The 19,940-nt window shown below is 43.5% G+C and overlaps 1 protein-coding gene across 1 annotated transcript in view; it reads left to right on the plus strand.

The window, feature by feature from the left end:
• Window positions 1–19,940, plus strand: part of Npas2 (neuronal PAS domain protein 2) — a 175,123-nt gene that overhangs the window by 120,897 nt on the left and 34,286 nt on the right. The window contains exons 6-7 of the mRNA XM_042695555.1: window positions 8,048–8,168; window positions 9,177–9,290. Of these exons, the coding sequence (XP_042551489.1) occupies window positions 8,048–8,168; window positions 9,177–9,290 (235 nt within the window). The remainder of the gene's footprint in view (window positions 1–8,047; window positions 8,169–9,176; window positions 9,291–19,940) is intronic.

Raw genomic sequence — 19,940 nt, forward strand, 5'->3', positions numbered from 1 at the left:
TGCTTCTCCTCTTTTCAAGAAAGCTCCAGAGTCCCATCTAGCAACGTCAAGGCAGGGCTCAGAGCAGGGGCAGCTCTACAGGGCCCAGGATGGTCTGACGTCTTCCTAACACCATAGGTAGCATTCTGTTTCTAGTTCAGTTGGCTCCAGTTTGTATGTACTCATTCTTCAGTGTGAACCCAGGATCTTGCCACAGAGGACATATTGCATGTCCAAAAGCCCTGTGATTTGTCTTTTCCTTCAAGGGTTGCACTTTGGCTTAAATTCTACCCACCCAACCATTAGTGTCTAACCCTGAGTGCATACTGGGCATCAGTCATCCTTAAGACTCACTTGCAGCTGGGTGCCAGTAGCTCATGCCTATAATCCTAGCAACTCAGGAGGCTCAGATCTGAAAATAGCAGCCCAGTCAGGAAAGCCTATGAGACTTGTATCTCCAATTAACCACCAAAAAGCCAGAAGTGGAAGTATGGCACCAGTGGTAGAACGCCATCCTTGAGAGAAATAGCTCAGGCACAGTGCTGCGGCCCTGAGTTCATGCCCAGTACTGGCACACACAAAAAGTAATTTCTATGTGTAAAAGCACTTGGAACAATGCCTTGCCCAGAGGGAGGGCTAGATCACACTTGCTTTCCTTGTCAATTGTTACAGATGAAGAATGGCAGTACAGAGAGGTTAAGTAATTTACTCAAGGATCCACAGCCAGCCAGGAATGGAGCTACCATATTAACTCAGTCATTTTGGCTGTAGTGCTTGGTGCTATACCACTCCTCGTAATGCTATAGAGGACTGAGTAAAGTTGTGGTGGGTGATTTGGAAGGGAGAGAATGAGGAGCTGAAAGATGGAGGCCAGTCTGTGGGAAAGGGTCGGCCTCTGGGACACAGGGTGGGCAGGGGACAGGAAGCTCTAACTCCCAGTAGCAGATCCTCAAGCATAGGCTGGCACACCCAGGCTCAGTCCCATCACCCCCTGTGTAGCTAGGGATGAGAAGGACATTGGGGATGGAGATATTAAAAAACAAAACAGAATTCAACTGCTATCAGAGACTGTCTGCCTTAAAGTCTCTCTGTTTCCACTATACTTCTAGACTCTCAGACCATGGGCTCATAGGATAGACTCCTCATAGATAGTCTCCTGAGGAGCTATCCCAGAATTTCTGTTCCCAGTTTGACCATGAACAGAAGAAACTAATGTGATTTTACAGTAAAAGCAGAGCTCTCCTCATTTGTCCCATCTTGCTGTCTATAATCAACAGACTTTCAAACGGAAATGAGAACAGGAGCTCAAAGGACTCCTGGGATGAGTTCCTCTCCGGAAGGATGAAAGGGAGTTGAGGCCTGGACAGAATTGTAAGCCTAGCCAGGCACTGGTAGCTAATCAAGATGCTGAGATCTAAGAATCACAGTTCAAGGCCAGCCCTGGCGGGAGAGCCCATGAGACTCTTACCTCTAGTAAACCCACTCTAAGAAGCCGGAAGTGAAGCTGCAGCTCAAGTGGTAGAGTGCTAACTTTGAATGAAAAAGCCAAATGAGGGCATGAAACCCAGAGTTTAAGATACACACACACAGTAAAAGGTAGACATGGTCTGTGTTTCATGTTCAGACATTTGTTATTTTTTTTAATTAGCATCCCAGATCCCCTTTCTGACTTGCTCATGAGAGTGATGTTTGCCTAATAAGAAGGACCAAAGCTCTAAAGGCAGAAATGATGTCTCTTGCCCTGAGCAAGTTCCTAAACATTAATTGAACAAGGGGATGGATTTGTAACTGGAGCTGCCACATTCCAAGCTACACATAGACACATACAGACACACACACACACAGAGTGGACCTGTGGATCGAGTTGTAGAGCACTAGACTGAGCAAAAAAGCTAAGGGACAATGCCCAGGCCCTGGGTTTAAGCCCCAGTATTGGCACCAAAAAAAAGTTAAGAAATAATGCTTCAAGATATTATCATACATGTAATGGATCAGATATATAAACTATCTTGTATTTTTTGTCAGTTTTGGGGCTTGAATTCAGGGCATGGGTGCTGTCTCTTAGCTTTTTCACTCAAGGCTAGTGGCTCTACCACTTGAACCACAGCTCCACTTCTGGTAATTAGCTGAAGATAGAGTCTCAGCCTGAGCTGACTTTGAACTGCAGTATCCACAGATTTCAACCTCCTGAGTAACTTACAGGTGTGAGCCAGTGGCACCTGCAGAGTGTATGTTGACGGTTTCCCACTGAATTTTGGGCCGTTCCTGGAATGACTGATAGATAGGCTGTCTTTCTCTGATCTGCTCTTCAGAGAAGTTTTGCTTTTATCACCTATTAGTCACCCCACTGTAAGGCAGTGAGCACATCCTAACATACAACACAGCACATAGGACAGGTAAGATTGACAGCAGGTCATGAGCCACACATTCTCAGCTTGCAAGAGAAGAAACAAAGCCTACCATACAGGTGTGCCCAGGGATGCACTTGGGAACAGGTGAACCAGCAAGGGCTGAGGGAGGTCAGCTTTGTTATAAAGAAACTGGACACTCCCTGGTTCCATGGAGGATGCGACTTGTGTGAATGACTCCACTGGCTGGGCAGAGGACTAAACTCTCTACTCAGGAATGGCTAGCCCGCCTCGTCCTGCTTTGAAGGAAGGTGTTTGGTGGGAACCCTGTCCCCCAAGGCAGAGTAGGCAAATTGTAGTTGGGCTCACTGACGCCTTCTCAAGGTGTTCCACAATATTGAACCTTCATTGTGAATTGTGGATCTTTACTATAGGCTGATGCATGCCCTCCCTATGTGGATACCCCTTCCCTTTCCAGGGTACTTTGATGACAGATACTTTTTCTTTATAGTTGGGATTTTGTATATTTAGTTAAGTCTTAACTACATCAAGTCAGAGTGATTCTCCTTTTGTCTTATGGGAGCTTGACCATCTGGCCTTCAGATTGATTTGAATTTCAGCTGAATGTAAGCATCTCAATCGTGCCTCTGACTTCTTAGGACAGATCAAGGCCCAGGAGGACTTCTCGGAGCCCACGCCTCCCTCCCAGGATTTCTCATGTATCCCTTCTCACTGTGCCCAGCATACATCTCGATAGCCAGAACTGCTGGGGTCCCTCAAGGACATTTAGGGACTGAACATCCACCCAGCCCACTTCGATTCCTGCCAGTTGGCTCCTGTGCTTTTGGTACAGGCCTGTTTCACTTTGAGCAGCATAGTTGAGCCTGTGCTACTAGTTGAAGGGCCAGAAGTGGCCTGAGTCTGCAGCTTTTCTAGTGGGGAAACCTGGGAAAGGTGAGTTGAGGAACTCAGGGCAGGAAAGCTCAGAACAGGAGTAGTTCTGACATAACACAGCCTAGGGCCAGGCAGCAAGAGAAGGCTTGCCTCCCACAGGTAAGGACTGGCTCTTGACCATGGGACTTAGCAATGATAGTAGCTATACACGGTGTGTTCCCTCCTTTTTATCCGTAATTGCTACTATTTTAATCAACAGAGTGCAGCTCATTCAAGGAAGAGTTCAGTTGCAGATGGAATTTACCTTCTATCAGTGTTAGGGTTTAAATGACCAAATTATCACCTTTTGATAGCATGTGGAAATTGCATGATAGTAATATACTGGCAAATCCATGTAAGAGCCAAGCATAGTTCTGAGCCCTGTGAGAGTATTAACCCACATTCCTGCCAATCTCCCCAGCAACACACCTTCTCCCACCTCCCTCTGTTCATCTTTACTTTGTGCAGACACTGAGGTGTTCCACCACCCTCCAGCCTGCCCTTGCCCTTCCATATGCTCACCTAGGCCAGGTAACCCTTCACCCTACCCTCTGCCACACAATCTTAGGGAAGCAGCTTCTGAAGGGGCCCTCTGAGAAAACCCCATAGAGGGACTTAGAGATGTTTTTCATGTGTCTGAAATATCTTTATGAAGAAAGGCTACTGTTGTCTGTGAACATGAGTCATCTGCTGAAGAAGCTAAAGGGAATGAGATTAAAATATAACCATGAGCCTTGGGAAACAGGTGGAGAAAGCCAAACTGAGAAATGATAGCATGAGCTGGTGAAGATGTCTGTGATAGTCTGTTCATATAAGTAAAAATCGCTGCCTCCAGCCGGGCACTGGTGGCTCATGCTTGTAATACTAGCTACTCAGGAGGCTGAGATCTAAGGGTAGCACCTCAAAGCCAGACTGAACAGAAAAATCTGCGAGACTCTCATCTCCAACCAGTCACCAAAAGAGCAGAAGTAGAGCTTTAACACAAGCCAGCCTTGAGCAAAAAAAGCTAAGGGATAATGCCCAGGCCTTGATTTCAAGCCCCAGGACTATATATACGTGTGTGTGTGTGTGTGTGTGTGTGTGTGTGTGTGTGTGTGTGTATGTATACACACACACACACACACATACAGTATAGATAGGCAGGTAGGTGGGCAGATAGAGATACATACATACGTACAAAGATACACACATACATATACTGCTTCCAACCACAGCCATTCCAAGTTCTTCCTTTCTCCCCTCCTCCCCTCCTGTTTTCCAGTCAGCCACTAAGCTGTGTCCACCATCCTCAAACCCACTACAGCACTGACTCCTTTGCCTCTTCTGTGTGTTTCTTCCCTTGCCCAGTGCCTGGCACCTAGCACCCCTCAGTAATATTGGCTGCAGCTTTGATAGTGAATGCATGCCTTTGCACTCTGTTCCTCCTCTCCATCCTGTCTCCCTTCACACTCTAGACAGCACTAGCCTGACTTCGGGTGTCCTGTTCTTTTAAATCATGAGCAGGACCTCTTTAAAATACAAGTACAGATGCTCCTCAACTTACCATGAGGCTAGCCCGTGTTGATAAACACAGGGCAAGCTGTATTGTACATGGAAAATGTTCTGGCTGCACCTAAACTATGCAACCGAGTCCACCAGCACAGCACACTGCAGTGCTGTGTCTGCTCATGAGCTGACTGGGAGCTGCAGCTCACGGCTGCTGCTGCCACCTCCCATGGTTAGACTACATCACGAGCCCAGGAAAACAGAACATTTCTAAGTGTCATTCCTACTGAATATGGATGTCTTTTGTACTATCGTAAAGTCAGGAAACCTTAAGTCAACCCATGTTAAGTCGGGCTGGCTGCTGCCCTGCTCCTGGCTGTCTGAAGTTCCTCAGTGCCCTCTGCTGCGTGGACTCCTTAAGCCAGGTCTCTGTAACTAGGTCCTGCTTCCTGTGTTGCCTAACCCCACCCCATTAGCCTAGCCCTGCTTAATGGCTCCTATAGCACTGTGAGCTCTACCTGGAGCTCCTCTTGTCCCCGGATCCTCCCTGTGGGGCTCTTCCCTGGGAGCCCCCTGACACCACCCCTCATCTGAGAGCCAGCGCGCTGTCCTTGGTGTCCTCTGGGCATGTTGATTTTCGCTTCTCTCCTGGTGAGTGTCCACACCACTCATGCAGCTAGTCCACAGGCATTGTTATGGAAGGCCGAGTGCCATTATGAAGGTTAGGAACACAGAAGGGAGCTCCCATGGGAGGGAGGGAGGGGAAGACACCAGTCAATGTGTTACATGAGCAAGAAAGTGACACTGCTGTGGAGTTGCTTCATGCAGTACAGGTAGCTCATGCAGTACAGGTAGCAGTTATTGAATGTTGGCTCTGTGCTGTTTTATCATCAAGGCAGACCAACAATCTCATGTAATCCTCTCACCTCCTCACCTTGCATTTGTGGATAACTCAGCTCGGGGAGAACACAGCCAGGGTGTCAACCATCAGTGAACACAAAGGGAGGGAGGGTATGGAAGGTTTTGAACAGTGAATGGGTAGGGGATGTGATATGCACAGCCTGAAAAGTATGTCCAAAGTTTAGCATTTGTCTCCCAAACAGTGGGAGGCCAAGGGACAGTTCTATGTGAAGTAATGCCCTGATATGATCTATGTCTTCTTCGGGCTGCAGGGGACAGCTAAATTAGATAGGGACCATAATGGAGGTGGAAAGACCAGTTTGTCAAATCATCTTCCAGGCAAGAGATTAAGGGAATTTGGACAGGAGTAGAAATCAGAAACACAAAAGAGTAGAGCACCTGGGTACAGGGATGCACACTTGTAATCGCACCACTGTGGAGGCTGTGGAAGGAAGATCAAGAGTTCAAGGCTAACTTGGAATGTATTGTTTCAAAAAATATTTTTTTTGTCGGCCATGGGGCTTGAACTCTGGCCCTGAACACTGCCCCTCAGCTCTTCAGCTCAAAGGCGAGCGCTCTACCACTTCAGCCACAGTGCCACTAAGAGTCTCATGGACTTTCCTGCCCGGGCTGGCTTTAAACCATGATCCTCAGATCTCAGCCTCCTGAGTAGCTAGGATTCCAGGTGTGAGCCACCCGTACCTGGCTCAAAAAAATATATTTTTTAAAGAAGGGAATGGAACAGAGACAATCGGAAGGAGGAAGATCAGGAAGCCTGTGGACATTGAGTAACAAATGGAGGAGGTGAAGGTGAGAAAGGGAGGAGCCAAGGAATCACCTGGGTGTGTGGTATGGGGAAATGACTCTCGGTGCCACCTGGCAATGCCAGAGATGAAAACCCAGTGGTTGAGATGAGAACCCAAACTGCAGAGAAGATGGGCCAGGCCCTGGGGAGCCATGGGACTGGTGTCTGGGGGTATCTGACTGAAGGAGGTTGAGCATAGGAGTTGATGGAAATTCAGACTTCAAATTTGAGCTGTAGCTCAAGTAGTAGAGCACCAGTCAGGAGCAAAAAAAAAAAAAATCCAAGGGACAACGTCTAGTCCCTCAGTCCAAGCCACAGTCCATCACAAAAACCAAAGCAAAACAAAACAAAATTCAGAACCTCAACACACTGGCCAACATCCCAAGTGCTCAGAAACCACTTGGACAATGCAGATTCAGATTTCAGGCCTTTTTTCTCATCACATGGTTTGATGGAACAGGATGGTATCTAGACTCTAGCTATTATTTTTTCTGTAGCCCACTATCTGGGTACTTGAAAACAGTATGTCTCCAGCAATTAGAGGTTACTGAGAAATAACAGGCAGCCTTTTGCTGGTCTGAATGTTCAGAAAAGAACCCCATGCAGTCTTTGGGGGTGTCTAAGTAGAACTCCTCCAGCCAGAAGGCAGTAGAGTTAGCAAAACAGGTCTCCTCCAGTAGGAGCAGACTTCATGCTTTCTTTCCAGAACCCTGGGCAATAGCACAGGTGCATTTGATCAACTACAGAGGACTCTCCACACCTACACATAAGTTCCACATCCAAGGATTCAACCATCCGCAGGTTGACAGTACTTGAATATACATGCATGTGTACTAAACATGTACAGATCCTTTTTTCTGATACAGTATAGCAACTATTTTAAAACAATTATATTTCATTAGATATGTTGTCTAGAGATGATTCAAATTGTATAGGAGGATATCCATCAGTTATATGCAAATATTGTGGCATTTTACTTAGTAGACTTGAGCATCCATGGAATTGAATATTCATAGTTGGTCCTGAAAACAATCTCCTGAAGATATCAAATAATAATCGCAAACTTTTTGTTTTATTATATGCATGTCTAATCTTTCCTTCTTTTTGAAGATTGGGGATTGAATTCAGGGCAAGAACGCCACTAAGTCCCTTCCTCAGTACTTGGTTTTTGAGTTTATTTTTCAGATAGATCTCATGTTTTTGCCTTAGGTAAGTCTAAGGTTGTGATCTTCCTACCTCTGCTTCCAAAGTAGCTGGATTACAGACATACATCACCACACTAGATCCTTCTTCTCTCTCCCTCTTTTCCTCCCTTTCTTCTCTCTATCTTCTTTCCTTCCTTCTTTTTCAGTGCCTAGGATTGAACCCAGAGCCTCATGTATGCTAGGCAAGTGCTTGCTATACCACTGAGCTACACCTCCAGTTCCCATAACCTTTTAAGTTACAATTCAGATCGAAAGTCTTCCCAGGAAACCAAATCTTAAACTTTGCAGTTCAGAAATGGCTTCTGAATTGTTAAAAAAAATTCAGTTTTTACCTTTGATTTTATTGTTCATTTTCCTGCAGTGTGCACTTCTGCTTTTTATTTCTTTTGCAGTCGGATGTCATGGATCAGAATTTATTAAATTTCCTTCCAGAACAAGAACATTCTGAAGTTTATAAAATGCTTTCTTCCCCTATGCTCATGACGGATTCTCCCTCACCAGAACTCCTCAAATGTAAGTTTCAATTCACTGGTGTTAGCAGACCTAAAGATAAGAATTTTACTTCTGAAAGAAGGTTAGAATGAATTAAGATGGGGGGGACTAAATTTCAAGAATAATTTTCCTCATGACTCAGAACAGTTCCAGTTTCAAAATCCTTTGAGCTATATTTTAATTTGAAAGCTAAAACTGGAGTTTGGAATATATAAGATATTTGGGCTTTATGTGGAAAACTTGAAAGCATGAGAACTTAAGAATAATAACTTATTTTGCATGTATGACAAGAGATCTTTTTTACATGTCTTTAATAAATAGTATGAAAATCAGTGGACAGTCTGCTTATTTCAGGGAATATTTACAATGTTAAATTTATGTAAGACCCAGTAACCAATGGCTAATTAAATTATTAGGTCAGAAATTGAAATTCTGTCCTACAGAGGTTGTCATATGTTATTTATATACATTTGTAATTTTATGGAATTCTTTTTAAGTTTTTAATCGACATATTTGGCAACCTGGATAACCTGGATAGAAGGCCCTGGTGCTTATGAACCACGTGTCACTTAATGAACCATGCATGATTGCATACGGTAGCAAAGATGCTTGCATTTGTTCAAGCCTCAGTCCATTTTCCATGCCTAATTTGTCCTGTCGTACATCTGATTTTACTTCAAAGCAAAGCAAAAAAAAGATTAAATTAAAGAGAACGGCTCTATATGAGCAGCTTTATTTTAATATACTGTATGAAAACAACCAGAACTAATCAAGCCCGACATAACCAACCACAGACATCTGTGAGCAAATTAAAACTAATTAGGTCCAAGTATAGAATGCCGAATATCTATGAAGAACAACAAGAAAGGCCTGAGCTACAAAGGTTCGAAGCCATCACTCATGAGAAAAAGGTGTTTCTATGTGTGGACTGAATCCTGAAAGAATTTTCACAGAGACGTGATTTGTGTAGTCTAGACTGTATGTGATGTTCATCTTCCTTTCTCTACTTTTCTTCCCTTAACGGCCCAGCTGACAACGATTTGGAGTTTTATTGCCATCTTCTCAGAGGCAGCTTGAACCCAAAGGAATTTCCGACTTATGAATACATAAAATTTGTAGGAAATTTTCGCTCTTACAACAATGGTAAGCCTTAATTGTCCCATAATTACAAGTGTCTTTTATCATGCAAACGTGCCTGTGAAGGCCTAAGGATCCTGGAAAGGAGGGACAGAGAGAGAGAAGAGCAGGAAGAATGTATGCTTTCCTATTTGCATATTGCTCATTAAGGCTCTCTCTCATTGGAAGAGGAGGGAGAATGTGTGCTTTGATAATTGCGTTTTGTTCATCGAAGTGCTCTATCATTGGAGGAGAAGGGGAAAATGTATGCTTTCATACTGGCATTTTGCTCATAAAGCTCACTCCTATGGAGGAAGCACACACCCACTCCTGTTTGTTCCTATGTATACAATCCCCCTGAATTGTGTGTGATTTGTTACTTTATTTTGATTCTAATTAAATAATTCTGCACTGTGAGAAACACCTTATAGTTAATAAAGAACAATGTAAGCTAGGCTTTCTCAGCCTTGCTTTCTGCATTTTTATCTCCCCTTTACAGCCCTGCTGTAAGCATGCGTTAATAGCTCTGGTTCATGGGTCATCAGCTCACTCAGCTCACTACTGCTCAATGAAGGGGCTACTTTACCATGAGGCAGCAATCTACAATGGATAAATTATTCATCAGGAGAAGATAGGCAGTAAAGTCATTGTTTCTGAAATTACCCAGATAACTAATTGTCCAAACTCTGGCTGCAGAGACATGAACTCTGACTTAAGTACTCATTTGACTTAAGTACTCATTTATACTTCGGACGCATGCAAAATGCATGATCAGAATGGTAATGCAGGCCTGAGGCCAGAAATTCAGTCCCATTATGGGCCCAGCAAGGAAAGGCTTGCATCTTATTTGCTGGCATCCTCAAAACTCAACACAAAACAAACAGCTTTGAAAAAATAGACAATGATGTTGACAGGCAATAGAGAAAAGAAAAACACCAAAGAAAGACAGAAACAGGAAGATGAGCTGTAGAAATGAGGGAAGGACAGGTAGAAGGTAGAGGCATGGTGAGATGAAGACAGCACTGACTTCTGCCACTTTTATTACTTGTGTGTAACTCTGCCTCCATGTGGTCCTCTTAGCCCAGGCAAGTTAGTCCCAGCCAAGTCCCAAGGCTGAGGCTAACCAGAATGGTTCCTTCAAGCTCCAACGATCCTCCAGTGCATGTCATTTGCATAAATATGTGTATTCTAGATAGTCAACACAGTGACGCTGCCAGAACAATTTTCAGGCCAATGTCCAGGGTTTTTGTGGGCTCCCCCAGTGCCTTGGAAACCTTCAGAGGACCAGCACATCCAAGGCTCCAGCTGGATGAATGATTAGAAGTGGCAGCAGATTACTCTCCCAAGTGAGCCCCTAAATCTGAGTAAAGCAGATGAAATCAAGGCCTGACCATGTCTAATCCAACTCATCTGAAAAGCTTGTCCAAACTCCAAGAGACAATATTAAGTGAATACACACAGAAGTAAATGGTAGCTGTTAGGCTACCTAGTTAGAGAACCAGACCTAAGAGGTCTCTTGTAGAAAACCCAACACAATGCCAACCCCAGTGCAGGTTCTTGGGGTGAGGCAACCATTTTTGATGCAGGTTCACAAGTCTTCCCCTAGAAATCCCAGTTAGGAGATCTGAGGCCCAGAAATGGGCAGCTGGAAAGGACTGTGGAATTCTGGCTCAGAGTCATGGACTTGAACCAATGTGACACCACATGCCATTTTGTGGGGACTTCAGTGGTAGAGGTTCCAGACCGCTTTATCATTGAGTTAATGTAAGTAGTAGGTCAGAATTTGCTTGAGATATATGGGGGCGGTTCTCAAATAATTAAACATAGACCTACCATATGATCCAGTAGTTCCACTTCTGAGGATTTTTCCAAAAATATCGGCAGGGACTTGAAGAGATATTTGTGCATGTAGGTTTGGGGAAGCATTGTTTGCAATAGACAAGAAGTAGAAGCAGTCTCTGGGCTGCTTGGTCCATTGCTGAGTAAATAATGGATAAAGAAATGAACATATCATTACAATGGAATATTCAGCCTTAAAAAAGAAGAAAATTCTGACATATGCTACAGCTGGAAGAGTTTTGAAGAACATCATGCTAAGTGAAATAAGCCAGTCCCCAAAGGACAAATATATGATTGTGCTATTTATTATGATACATCTAATGTAGTTAAATTCATAGAAACAGAAGTAGACTTGCCTAAGATTGGAGGAGGGAGAAATAAGGAGCTGTTGGATGGGTAGAATTTCAGTTCAGGATGGGTCTGAGACTCAGTGAGCTCAGTGGTTGGATGCAACTGTGCAAAGATCTAGAGGTTCAGTCCCCAGCACTGAAGGGAAAAAGAGGGTAAACGTCATACTACTTGTGTTTTATCATAGCATTTAAAGTTGTTTGTGTGTTTTGGCCATAATGCTAGGTGCTAGAATAGCAGGGCATCCTAAGCAGCCACTTGCACAGAACAGAGGGGAGAGGCACCCTAGATTTCAAGCTGGAAATTATGGGATGCAACGCCCACCCATCCCCATGACAACAGTGCACATAATTAAAAGAACCTGTTGTTGGCTAGTAAGAAGCTGTTGTATCCTTTGTGGATTTACATTTACACAACGTTCATTAAGAAGCTGACAAATATCACTTGGAAGCATCCTGTTTTTTTATCACACTTAGAAGATTTCAAGGAAATAGGCAGGCTTCATTCTGAATACCTGGGATTTTTTTAACACTTCAAGCTGAGGCTGTTTGTTTGCTTGAAAGAGTGTGTGGAAATTATGTGTGACTCTCTTTTTAGGCTGTTTCTGTTATAACATGAAGCACTGAATTGAAAAATAAGAATGTCATGTCTCCTCAGAGCCTGCTGTAAGTTAGACAAGAGTCCTCAAATGTAAATGTGGAGCCCTCTGGCCCTGAAGCAAATGACCTCAAGTGAAATGTGTGGGCTTATTACACTCAGATGGGAAGAACTACAGAGAACCATAATGTGTGTCTATTTCAAAATATTAGAGGGATCTTGAATGTTTTCTCACCACAAAAATAAGATGAATTCTCGAGGAGATATTTATGCTTAGCCCAATATGAACATTATACATGTATGCAGGAATCCAAATGTCACATGGCTCCTAATTGATATGTACAGTTCTCATATGTCAATTGAAAACATAAGACTGAAGGTCTAGCTCACTAGTGGAGTACTGGCCTACTATGTACAGGGTCCTATATTCCATCCCCAACACCCGAGGAAGAGAGAGAGAAAGAGAAAAAAGGAGGAGGGGGAAGAAGAAACAAAACCAGAGAAGAAATCAGTAATTAAGTATGTAGGCCCAGGGTAGGGAAGAAAGAGGGTGAGATTGAGCCAGACAGGTCTTTTGGTGACCCTTAAATTACACAAATGAGGCACCTGTCTTCTTGCCAGGTAACCTAGAAAACTTCCAGGAATTCCTCCAGCAGGAACGAGCCTCGTTGACATGAATCCATTATGAATGGGCCTAGTTAGCAGGAATCTGGGAAAGGGAGGGTGTAAAGCACCTTTGCCCTTGCTGAAGTCACAAGTGTCCAGATTCACTGAGGGACGATGTCCGATCCACCCCCCCCCCACAAACACACACACAAACTCCAGTTCCCACTGTCAGTGTAACTATCACAACTCTTCCCAAATACTTGATTAAAATGGAACTTTTCCCCCACTCCAATGCCACGGAATCTTTCTCACTCCTTAGGATTGTATCAGCCTTACCCCAAGAGCAAGGAAGGGAAGATAGGACTTTGTGGCTCTAGCCTAGATTTTTAATAAACATAAAGAGTACTTCACTATGCCGGGCAAGGTCCTGGATTCCACCCCCAGACCCTGGAAAGGGAGAGGGGAAGAGGGAGTGGAAGAAGGCAGAGAGGAAAAGGAGAGAGGGGATAGAGAAGTTGGGGGGAATAAAGAAGTATCAGGAAATAGGCCAGAAAGTAGTCTTTCTGAGAAGTGTTCACTTGACAGCTTTTGACCTGCTCTTGGGATGGGATAGGATAGGTGCCACCTGTCTAGCCCTCTTCTGGGAAGAGCTGACACACACTTGACTAATAATAGTGGCATATTGACTACTTCCGGAATATACTTGAAATAGACCTACATATGTCCTGTAACAGATTATTGTTTTCAGTACTAGGGATTGAACTCTGGGCTTTGTACTTTCCAGGCAAGCACTCTTGTAACAGATATTTTTAAGGAGGAGAGATTCTTTTTACTTTTCCACTTAAATGTGGGCCAGGAGTACTTCAACACCCCTCCCCTTAACACACAAGTGACATTTCTATATTTTTTTTTTTTACTGTAACTGGAAAGAAACTAGCCAAATGACCAGTTTCTGGTGGCTCACGCCTGTATTCTAGCTACTCAGGAGGAAAAGATGTAAGGATCTCAGCTCACAATTAGCCCAGGCAGAAAAGTCCACGGGACTTTCCAGTTCACCACCAAAAAGCTGCAAGTGGGGCTGTGGTTTAAGTGGTAGAGTGTCAGCCTTGACAGGGAAAAGCTAAGGGATAGTGCCTAGGCCCTGAGTTCAAGCCCTAGTATGACACAAAATAAAGAAAAAATGAAGGAAGGAGGGAGAGAAAGAAAGAGAGGGGAAGGGGGGAGAGACTGGCCAAATGCTTTTCAAAGGTGTGATGCATACTCTTGCTTTTAAGGGGTCCTCAGAAGCAGTTTGGGCTCATGAAAGGTAACTTCCTGCTATGAACAAGCAATTCTTCCTTTGTGCCCTTGCTCCTCCCTGAGACTTGGATTTAAATGTGTGACTGACTGAAATCCAGAACGCAGCATTTCAAAAGTTGCTGGTGTGATTCCAAATAGGTCACCCTGAGCAAACATTCCACTCTGGGCTTTCCAGAAACCACACACCACAGTATAAAAGTTTCCCTGCCCTCATTTCACCTACTTGCCTGGAACCACACAGCCAGATTTGAAATATTGGCTGAAGCCAGGCCCTTTTGGCTTAGGATACTCAATTCCATATGTTTCCTGGGACTTCTGTAGGTTGCCTGGCTTTGAGGTTATTATTTTGGGAGTTTTGTTTCCCCCTTGAGCTTAATTAATTGAGATGTCTCACTTAAAGGATCAAGGCTCATGCATGCCAGACCTCCTTGGAAATGGAGTGGAAAGTTGAGCCAGCCTCATGGAAGGATTGTCTGATGTCTGTCACTGTCTCTTAAGAGTTCACAGCAGAGTATTGCCAACAAAGCAGCAAAGCACACCCCGGTGCTCATTGCTGCCCAATGAGATTGTGGTGGGGTTTAGATAATAAAAGAGAACATTTTGTCACCCAAGGTCAGTGTCTTGTGCAAACTTCTAAGGTTGAGTTAAAATAAGCAATGAGATGTGCTCATTCATTTATCTGCTATATCTCTGCTTGTTTCAATTGGGGAGTGAACAAACTTCCATACAAGTTTTCCCATGGCTGTGATTTTTAAAAATGTGTTCAAGGTAACCACTTTGAAGACTGAGCTAAGGGCCTATAGGAAATTTTACTTTCCTGAGCAGACAGTATCTGTACCAGCCATCCAGTGAGTATCTTAGCAATGGCATTACAATCCTCTGGGCCCCTAAGAATACTTGGTGAATGAATGCTCTGTTCTGAAAAGGAGAATTATTTAACATACGCAGTTTGCTGTAGGGCACCAGTGGCTCATGCCTGTAATCCTAGCTACTTAAGAGGCTGAGATCTGAGGATCACTGTTTGAATTAAGTCAGAGCAGTAAAGTCTGTGAGAATCTTATCTCCAGTTAACCACCAAGAAGCCGGAAGTGGAGAAGTGGCTCAAATTTTTGAATGCAAGCCTTGATCAGAAAAGCTCAGGGAGGGACTGGGAATGTGGCTTAGTGGTAGAGTGCTTGCCTAGCATACACAAGGCCCTGGGTTTGATTCCTCAGTACCACATAAACAGAAAAGGCCAAAAGTGGTGCTGTGGCTCAAGTGGTAGAGCACTAGCCTTGAGCACAAAGAGGCTCAGGGACAGCTCCCTGAGTTAAGCCCCAGGACTGCCGAGGCGGGGAGGGGGAGCTCAGAAACAATGCCTAGGCTCTGAGTTCAAGCCCCAATATTGGCACAAAAAATTATACACATATATAATGTTATATATGTGTTACATATAAGAAATAGGTTATATAACGTGTTGTATATATATGTGTAATTATATGTAATATATGCACATGTACATTAACACATACTCAGTTTCTTTTAAAGGAATTTATTTTCATTCCAGCAAATTGCAAACCCTCAACTTTCTCATGGCTTTTTCCTTCTCCCCCACGCTGATTTTTTTCCTCTAGATCTAGAAGAAAAGAGAGACAAGCTAAAGCTTTGCCTAAGCAAGGTGGGCAGTGCCCAGACCTAGAGGAGGAAGCGTGAGTGTGAGGCTGGCCTGAGCCCTGCCAGCTGCACATCGAACAAGGCATGCTGTGAAGAGGGAAATGAACCTTGAAATTAGGACTTGATGAGTGGGAGAGGGTTTCTCATGAATGTGCAGAGAATTCTTTTCCTCTCCATAATCCGGAAACCATAATCCGGACGTGTGGAATGTCTGTCCCAGTTGGGATTTAGAAACTTCCTGAAGTACAGCTCATCATAGGTTGCCTCCGATCTTCCCAGACACCTACCTGCTGTGTCCTAAGTGCTGAGAGCACAGGCTTGTGAACTTGCATATTTCCTCTGGCCATGGCAACCGAGTTAGCACAAGCAGGCCATCTTTGATGAGAATACTTAACGACTCTGATGACTGTGCTGAGCCAAGCAAGGGCAGTGCATCCTTCCCCATTCCTTTCTATTCCTTTGCTGCTAATAATCACTAATTTTTCTTGTCCTGGCACTGGGACTTGAAATTGGAGTCTCAGCCCTTGCTTTGCCTTTTTACTCAAGGGTTGTGCTCTACCATTTGAGCCACAGCTTCATTTCTGGATTTTTGGTGCTTAATAGGAGATAAGAGTCTCAGACTTTGCTGCCCAGGCTGGCTTCCAACTGTGATCCTCAGCTCCTCAGCCTCCTGAGTGTAGGATTATAGGTATGAGCCACAAGTGCTCAGCATTTTTTACTTTGTTTTTAAATATAGTCTCGTACAAATTGTTTGCCTGGGCTAGAATTTACCTATTTATACTTCCCCCATAACTGAAACGCCAGATGTGTATCACTGTACCCAGCTGTTTATTGGTTGAGATAGGAATCTCACAAGACCTTCCCCACTGCCTTCAAAGTATGGTCCTCATTAATCTCAGCCTCCTGAGTTGCTAGTATTACAGGCCTGAGCTCATCTTTCCCCCATAGTAATTCTGTATCCTCATCCTGACTGATTTGGGGATCACCTTTGTCTGGGCAGACTTAGAGCCAAACTTGGGTACATCCAAATGAAGTAGACATTAGTCATTCTGGGTCTCTAGAGAAGTGGGACTCTTCATTTTTGGAATCCTACGAACTCCAGCCTAAGGCAAATCTCTTTCAAGGTGTCTGAAAGTAGGGATGGTCACAATGGTCTCAGGACTTGAGAACCTGTGGGCCTTTTTACTGTGAAGACCCCAAAACAGCATTTTTTGCTCCATGTAGAAACTCATGCCAGCCTTTGGGTTGTTTTCTCACACAGGGAGGTGATCCAAGTGTGATTCCAGCCTCTGTCTCACCTAGGCTTTCTCTAAAAAGTACCTGTGCAGCAGTAAGCCAGTGAGCAGGCTTGAATGCCAGGGTGTCCCAGAACCACACTCTGAGGCCACTGTCCCTCGGGGCAGAGTGTAGAGGCAGCACTAGCTCATTCTATGGAGAAGCCACCCTGGGGTCCCAAGGTCTGAGTGCTAGTTAGCAGCAAGGATCAGAAGGTTCCTTAATGGATTCAGCCTTAACTTATGGTTTGACTGTGAGATGGAGAGTCTTCTCAAGAGAGGAAGAACAAGTCCCAGTTCCCACCATGGAGATGATGATTTATTTAGCTTTTGGCTAGAATATATATATATATACATATATATATATATATATGCACACACATATATATATGTATATATATACATATGTACATATATATGTACATATATATACTATATATATATATATATATTCTATGAGTCTATCATGTATCATGTTATGGTCTGTATCTCTGTCTGTATCATTATTGGTCAGAGAGCTGAGCAAGCAGGACTGTTCCTACACTTAGTGGCAAATCCTTCTGAGAGGTAAGGAAGCCAGTTGTAATTAGATGGGTTTTTTTTCTATTACTTAAATTGAAACAAGTAATTGAATTCTTAATTAATGGCTTTAAACTACCTTGGGATGTGAAGTGCCAGCGAGTTATTCTATGTGCTAAGTATGACTGGGAGGGCTTAGGGAATCCTGTCATGAATTAACACTGAAATCCACAGAGTCTCTGGCTGAGAGTAAAACGCCATATCAAACACAACGGAGAAAAAAAATCTTTAAAAGCACTTCCTTTGCTTGTTCTCCACCCCACCCTTAGGTTTTCCCCTTGGCCTCTATCAAAACATCCATCCTTGATTTACTGTGCATCACCCCTGTTGGAGCCTGCAGATGTTAATGTTTCTTGGGTATGACAAGCTTGTTTGGAAGGAAGTTGCTCAGTTTTGGGTCCATCTGTAAAATATCTAGCTGACTGACCACAGGCTACAAGGATAAGGAAACGGCTCTTTGGGGCATGCAATTGCATCTTAAAGCCTTTGAAGATGAAATATCTCTTGGTCTGGGTGGTAACCTAGCCAAGGATAACCTCTACAAATCCCTCACTTACTGGTTTGAGTCTCTGCTGCCCCCGAAGAAGGAAGATGTCTTCCCACTTTACCTGTTCCCCTATTCCTCTTCATTGTACGTCAGGAGAAAGGCTTTCTTGACTATCTAAGAATTTCACAGCCCAAAGGAACTCCTCCAACAGGTATATCATGTAGAGATAGAAAAAGGAGACTTTCTGTTAAATTCCTGGGGAGTGTTCGGAAGTTTGCTTGGAAGGTCTTGGTATTTCAAAAGAGCCAGGAGAATTTATTAGGTCATTATCTGGCTGGGTAATGTCTCTTTGAGTCAAGCAGGGAGTATTTCACATCTGGGAAGGTTTTAAATGTCTTTTTTATTATTACACAGATGTTCACATCTGCAGACCCTTCCCTTATGTGGAATTGTTTTCCTTTCCCTTGTTAAATTTCTTGGCTCATCCCGAAAAATAATCTGCAGTAATCTAAGCCAACTCATGACAGATGCAAACACTCTAGAGACCACTATTTTTTATTTTACCCACTTTATATTCCTGTCTGGAAACATTTATTGGTATTTATGTGAGTGAATTTAGAAGACATGTTTGGTAAAAATGAATTTATTCATGTAGTGGGAGAACACCATATAAGACAATCATTTAGAGACCTATAAATATGTAAAACAAAAAATTAAAAAGCTAAAATATAATTGCATATGTTTTATTTTAAAATGCATTCCATTTTCTGATTCTCTATCGATTCTTAAAATGGAAAAGAATAATACTTAAATCTGCATGTTCAGAACATACATGTTATATAGTTATCCCTTAGTGTCCATAAGGGACTGGTCCCAAGATCTCTGAAAGATAGCAAAATCCAGAGATGCTCAGCTTCCTTAAATGGCATAGTGTTTACATATCACCTGCTCACAGCCTTTGGTATGCCTTATGCCATCTCTATATTACTGATAATACTTCACACAATGTAAATATTTTGTTATACTCCTGTGCTTAGGGAATACTAACAAGAAAATGTCTGTACATGTTGTATACAGATAAAATCTTTTTTCAAATATTTTGGACCCACCGTTAACAAATTCAGGACCTTTGGATATGGAGAAACAATTTTATAGTCCCTACACTTTAAAAGCAGAGTCAGTTCTCAGCTCCAGGGATCCTAAACCTGGATGTGCATGGGTAAAGCCCACTCAGCTATGGAATTAGGCTTGTCTGGGTGGAAGCCTGGGTCCCAGAGAGCCAGGTGGATAGTTGACCTTGAGAATTCCATTTAAGTGCTCAGTGGACTTGCTCAGATTTGACAAGGTACTTTTCTCCACTTCAAGATAGTAGAATTTTCCTGGCCCCAAAGGTCAATGAGTTCTTCATAGTCCCTAAAAGTGGGTCAGGAACCTCCGAAGCAAGACTTCACTGATGCCACATGGTACCTCCCAGGGGCTGCTGGAGTCCCAGTCCTAGCACCATGGTGAACCTAGAACTACACCTTCCATTCCCTGGTAGAGCCTGAGACTTGGGGTCTGCAGACCTGGGTGCCATCCCTGCTCTGTTAACTCCACTTGTAATACCTGACCACAGTTCATTCATAAAACCATTCTAGGCTTTATTTTCCTCATCTCTAAAGTAAAACCATAATGCCTTCCTAGGCTTGTGAGAATAAATAAGCAGACAGATATTGTCTCCTGTGCAACACTACAAAACTAGCCAGTTTTGCTGTGGTACTATTTTGTTATTGTATTGGTATGATCCCAGGTGTTGTTTACCAGGTTTCTATTACTATAATAAAATGCTCACGATGGTGAATTTTTAAAAAGCAAAACGTTTATTTTGCCTCACAGTTTCAGAAGTCCACTGCTTTTGGGCCTGTGACGAGGTAGCATGTTATATGGCAATGGTTTCCGCCACAGCTTTGGTGGTAGAACAGTGGCCTAAAGCCTGCTTCTAGGTCCAGTCCCTTA

The sequence above is a fragment of the Dipodomys spectabilis genome, unplaced genomic scaffold (assembly GCF_019054845.1).
Source record: "Dipodomys spectabilis isolate Male_0828 unplaced genomic scaffold, ASM1905484v1 ptg000187l, whole genome shotgun sequence".
Taxonomy (NCBI): Eukaryota; Metazoa; Chordata; class Mammalia; order Rodentia; family Heteromyidae; genus Dipodomys; species Dipodomys spectabilis.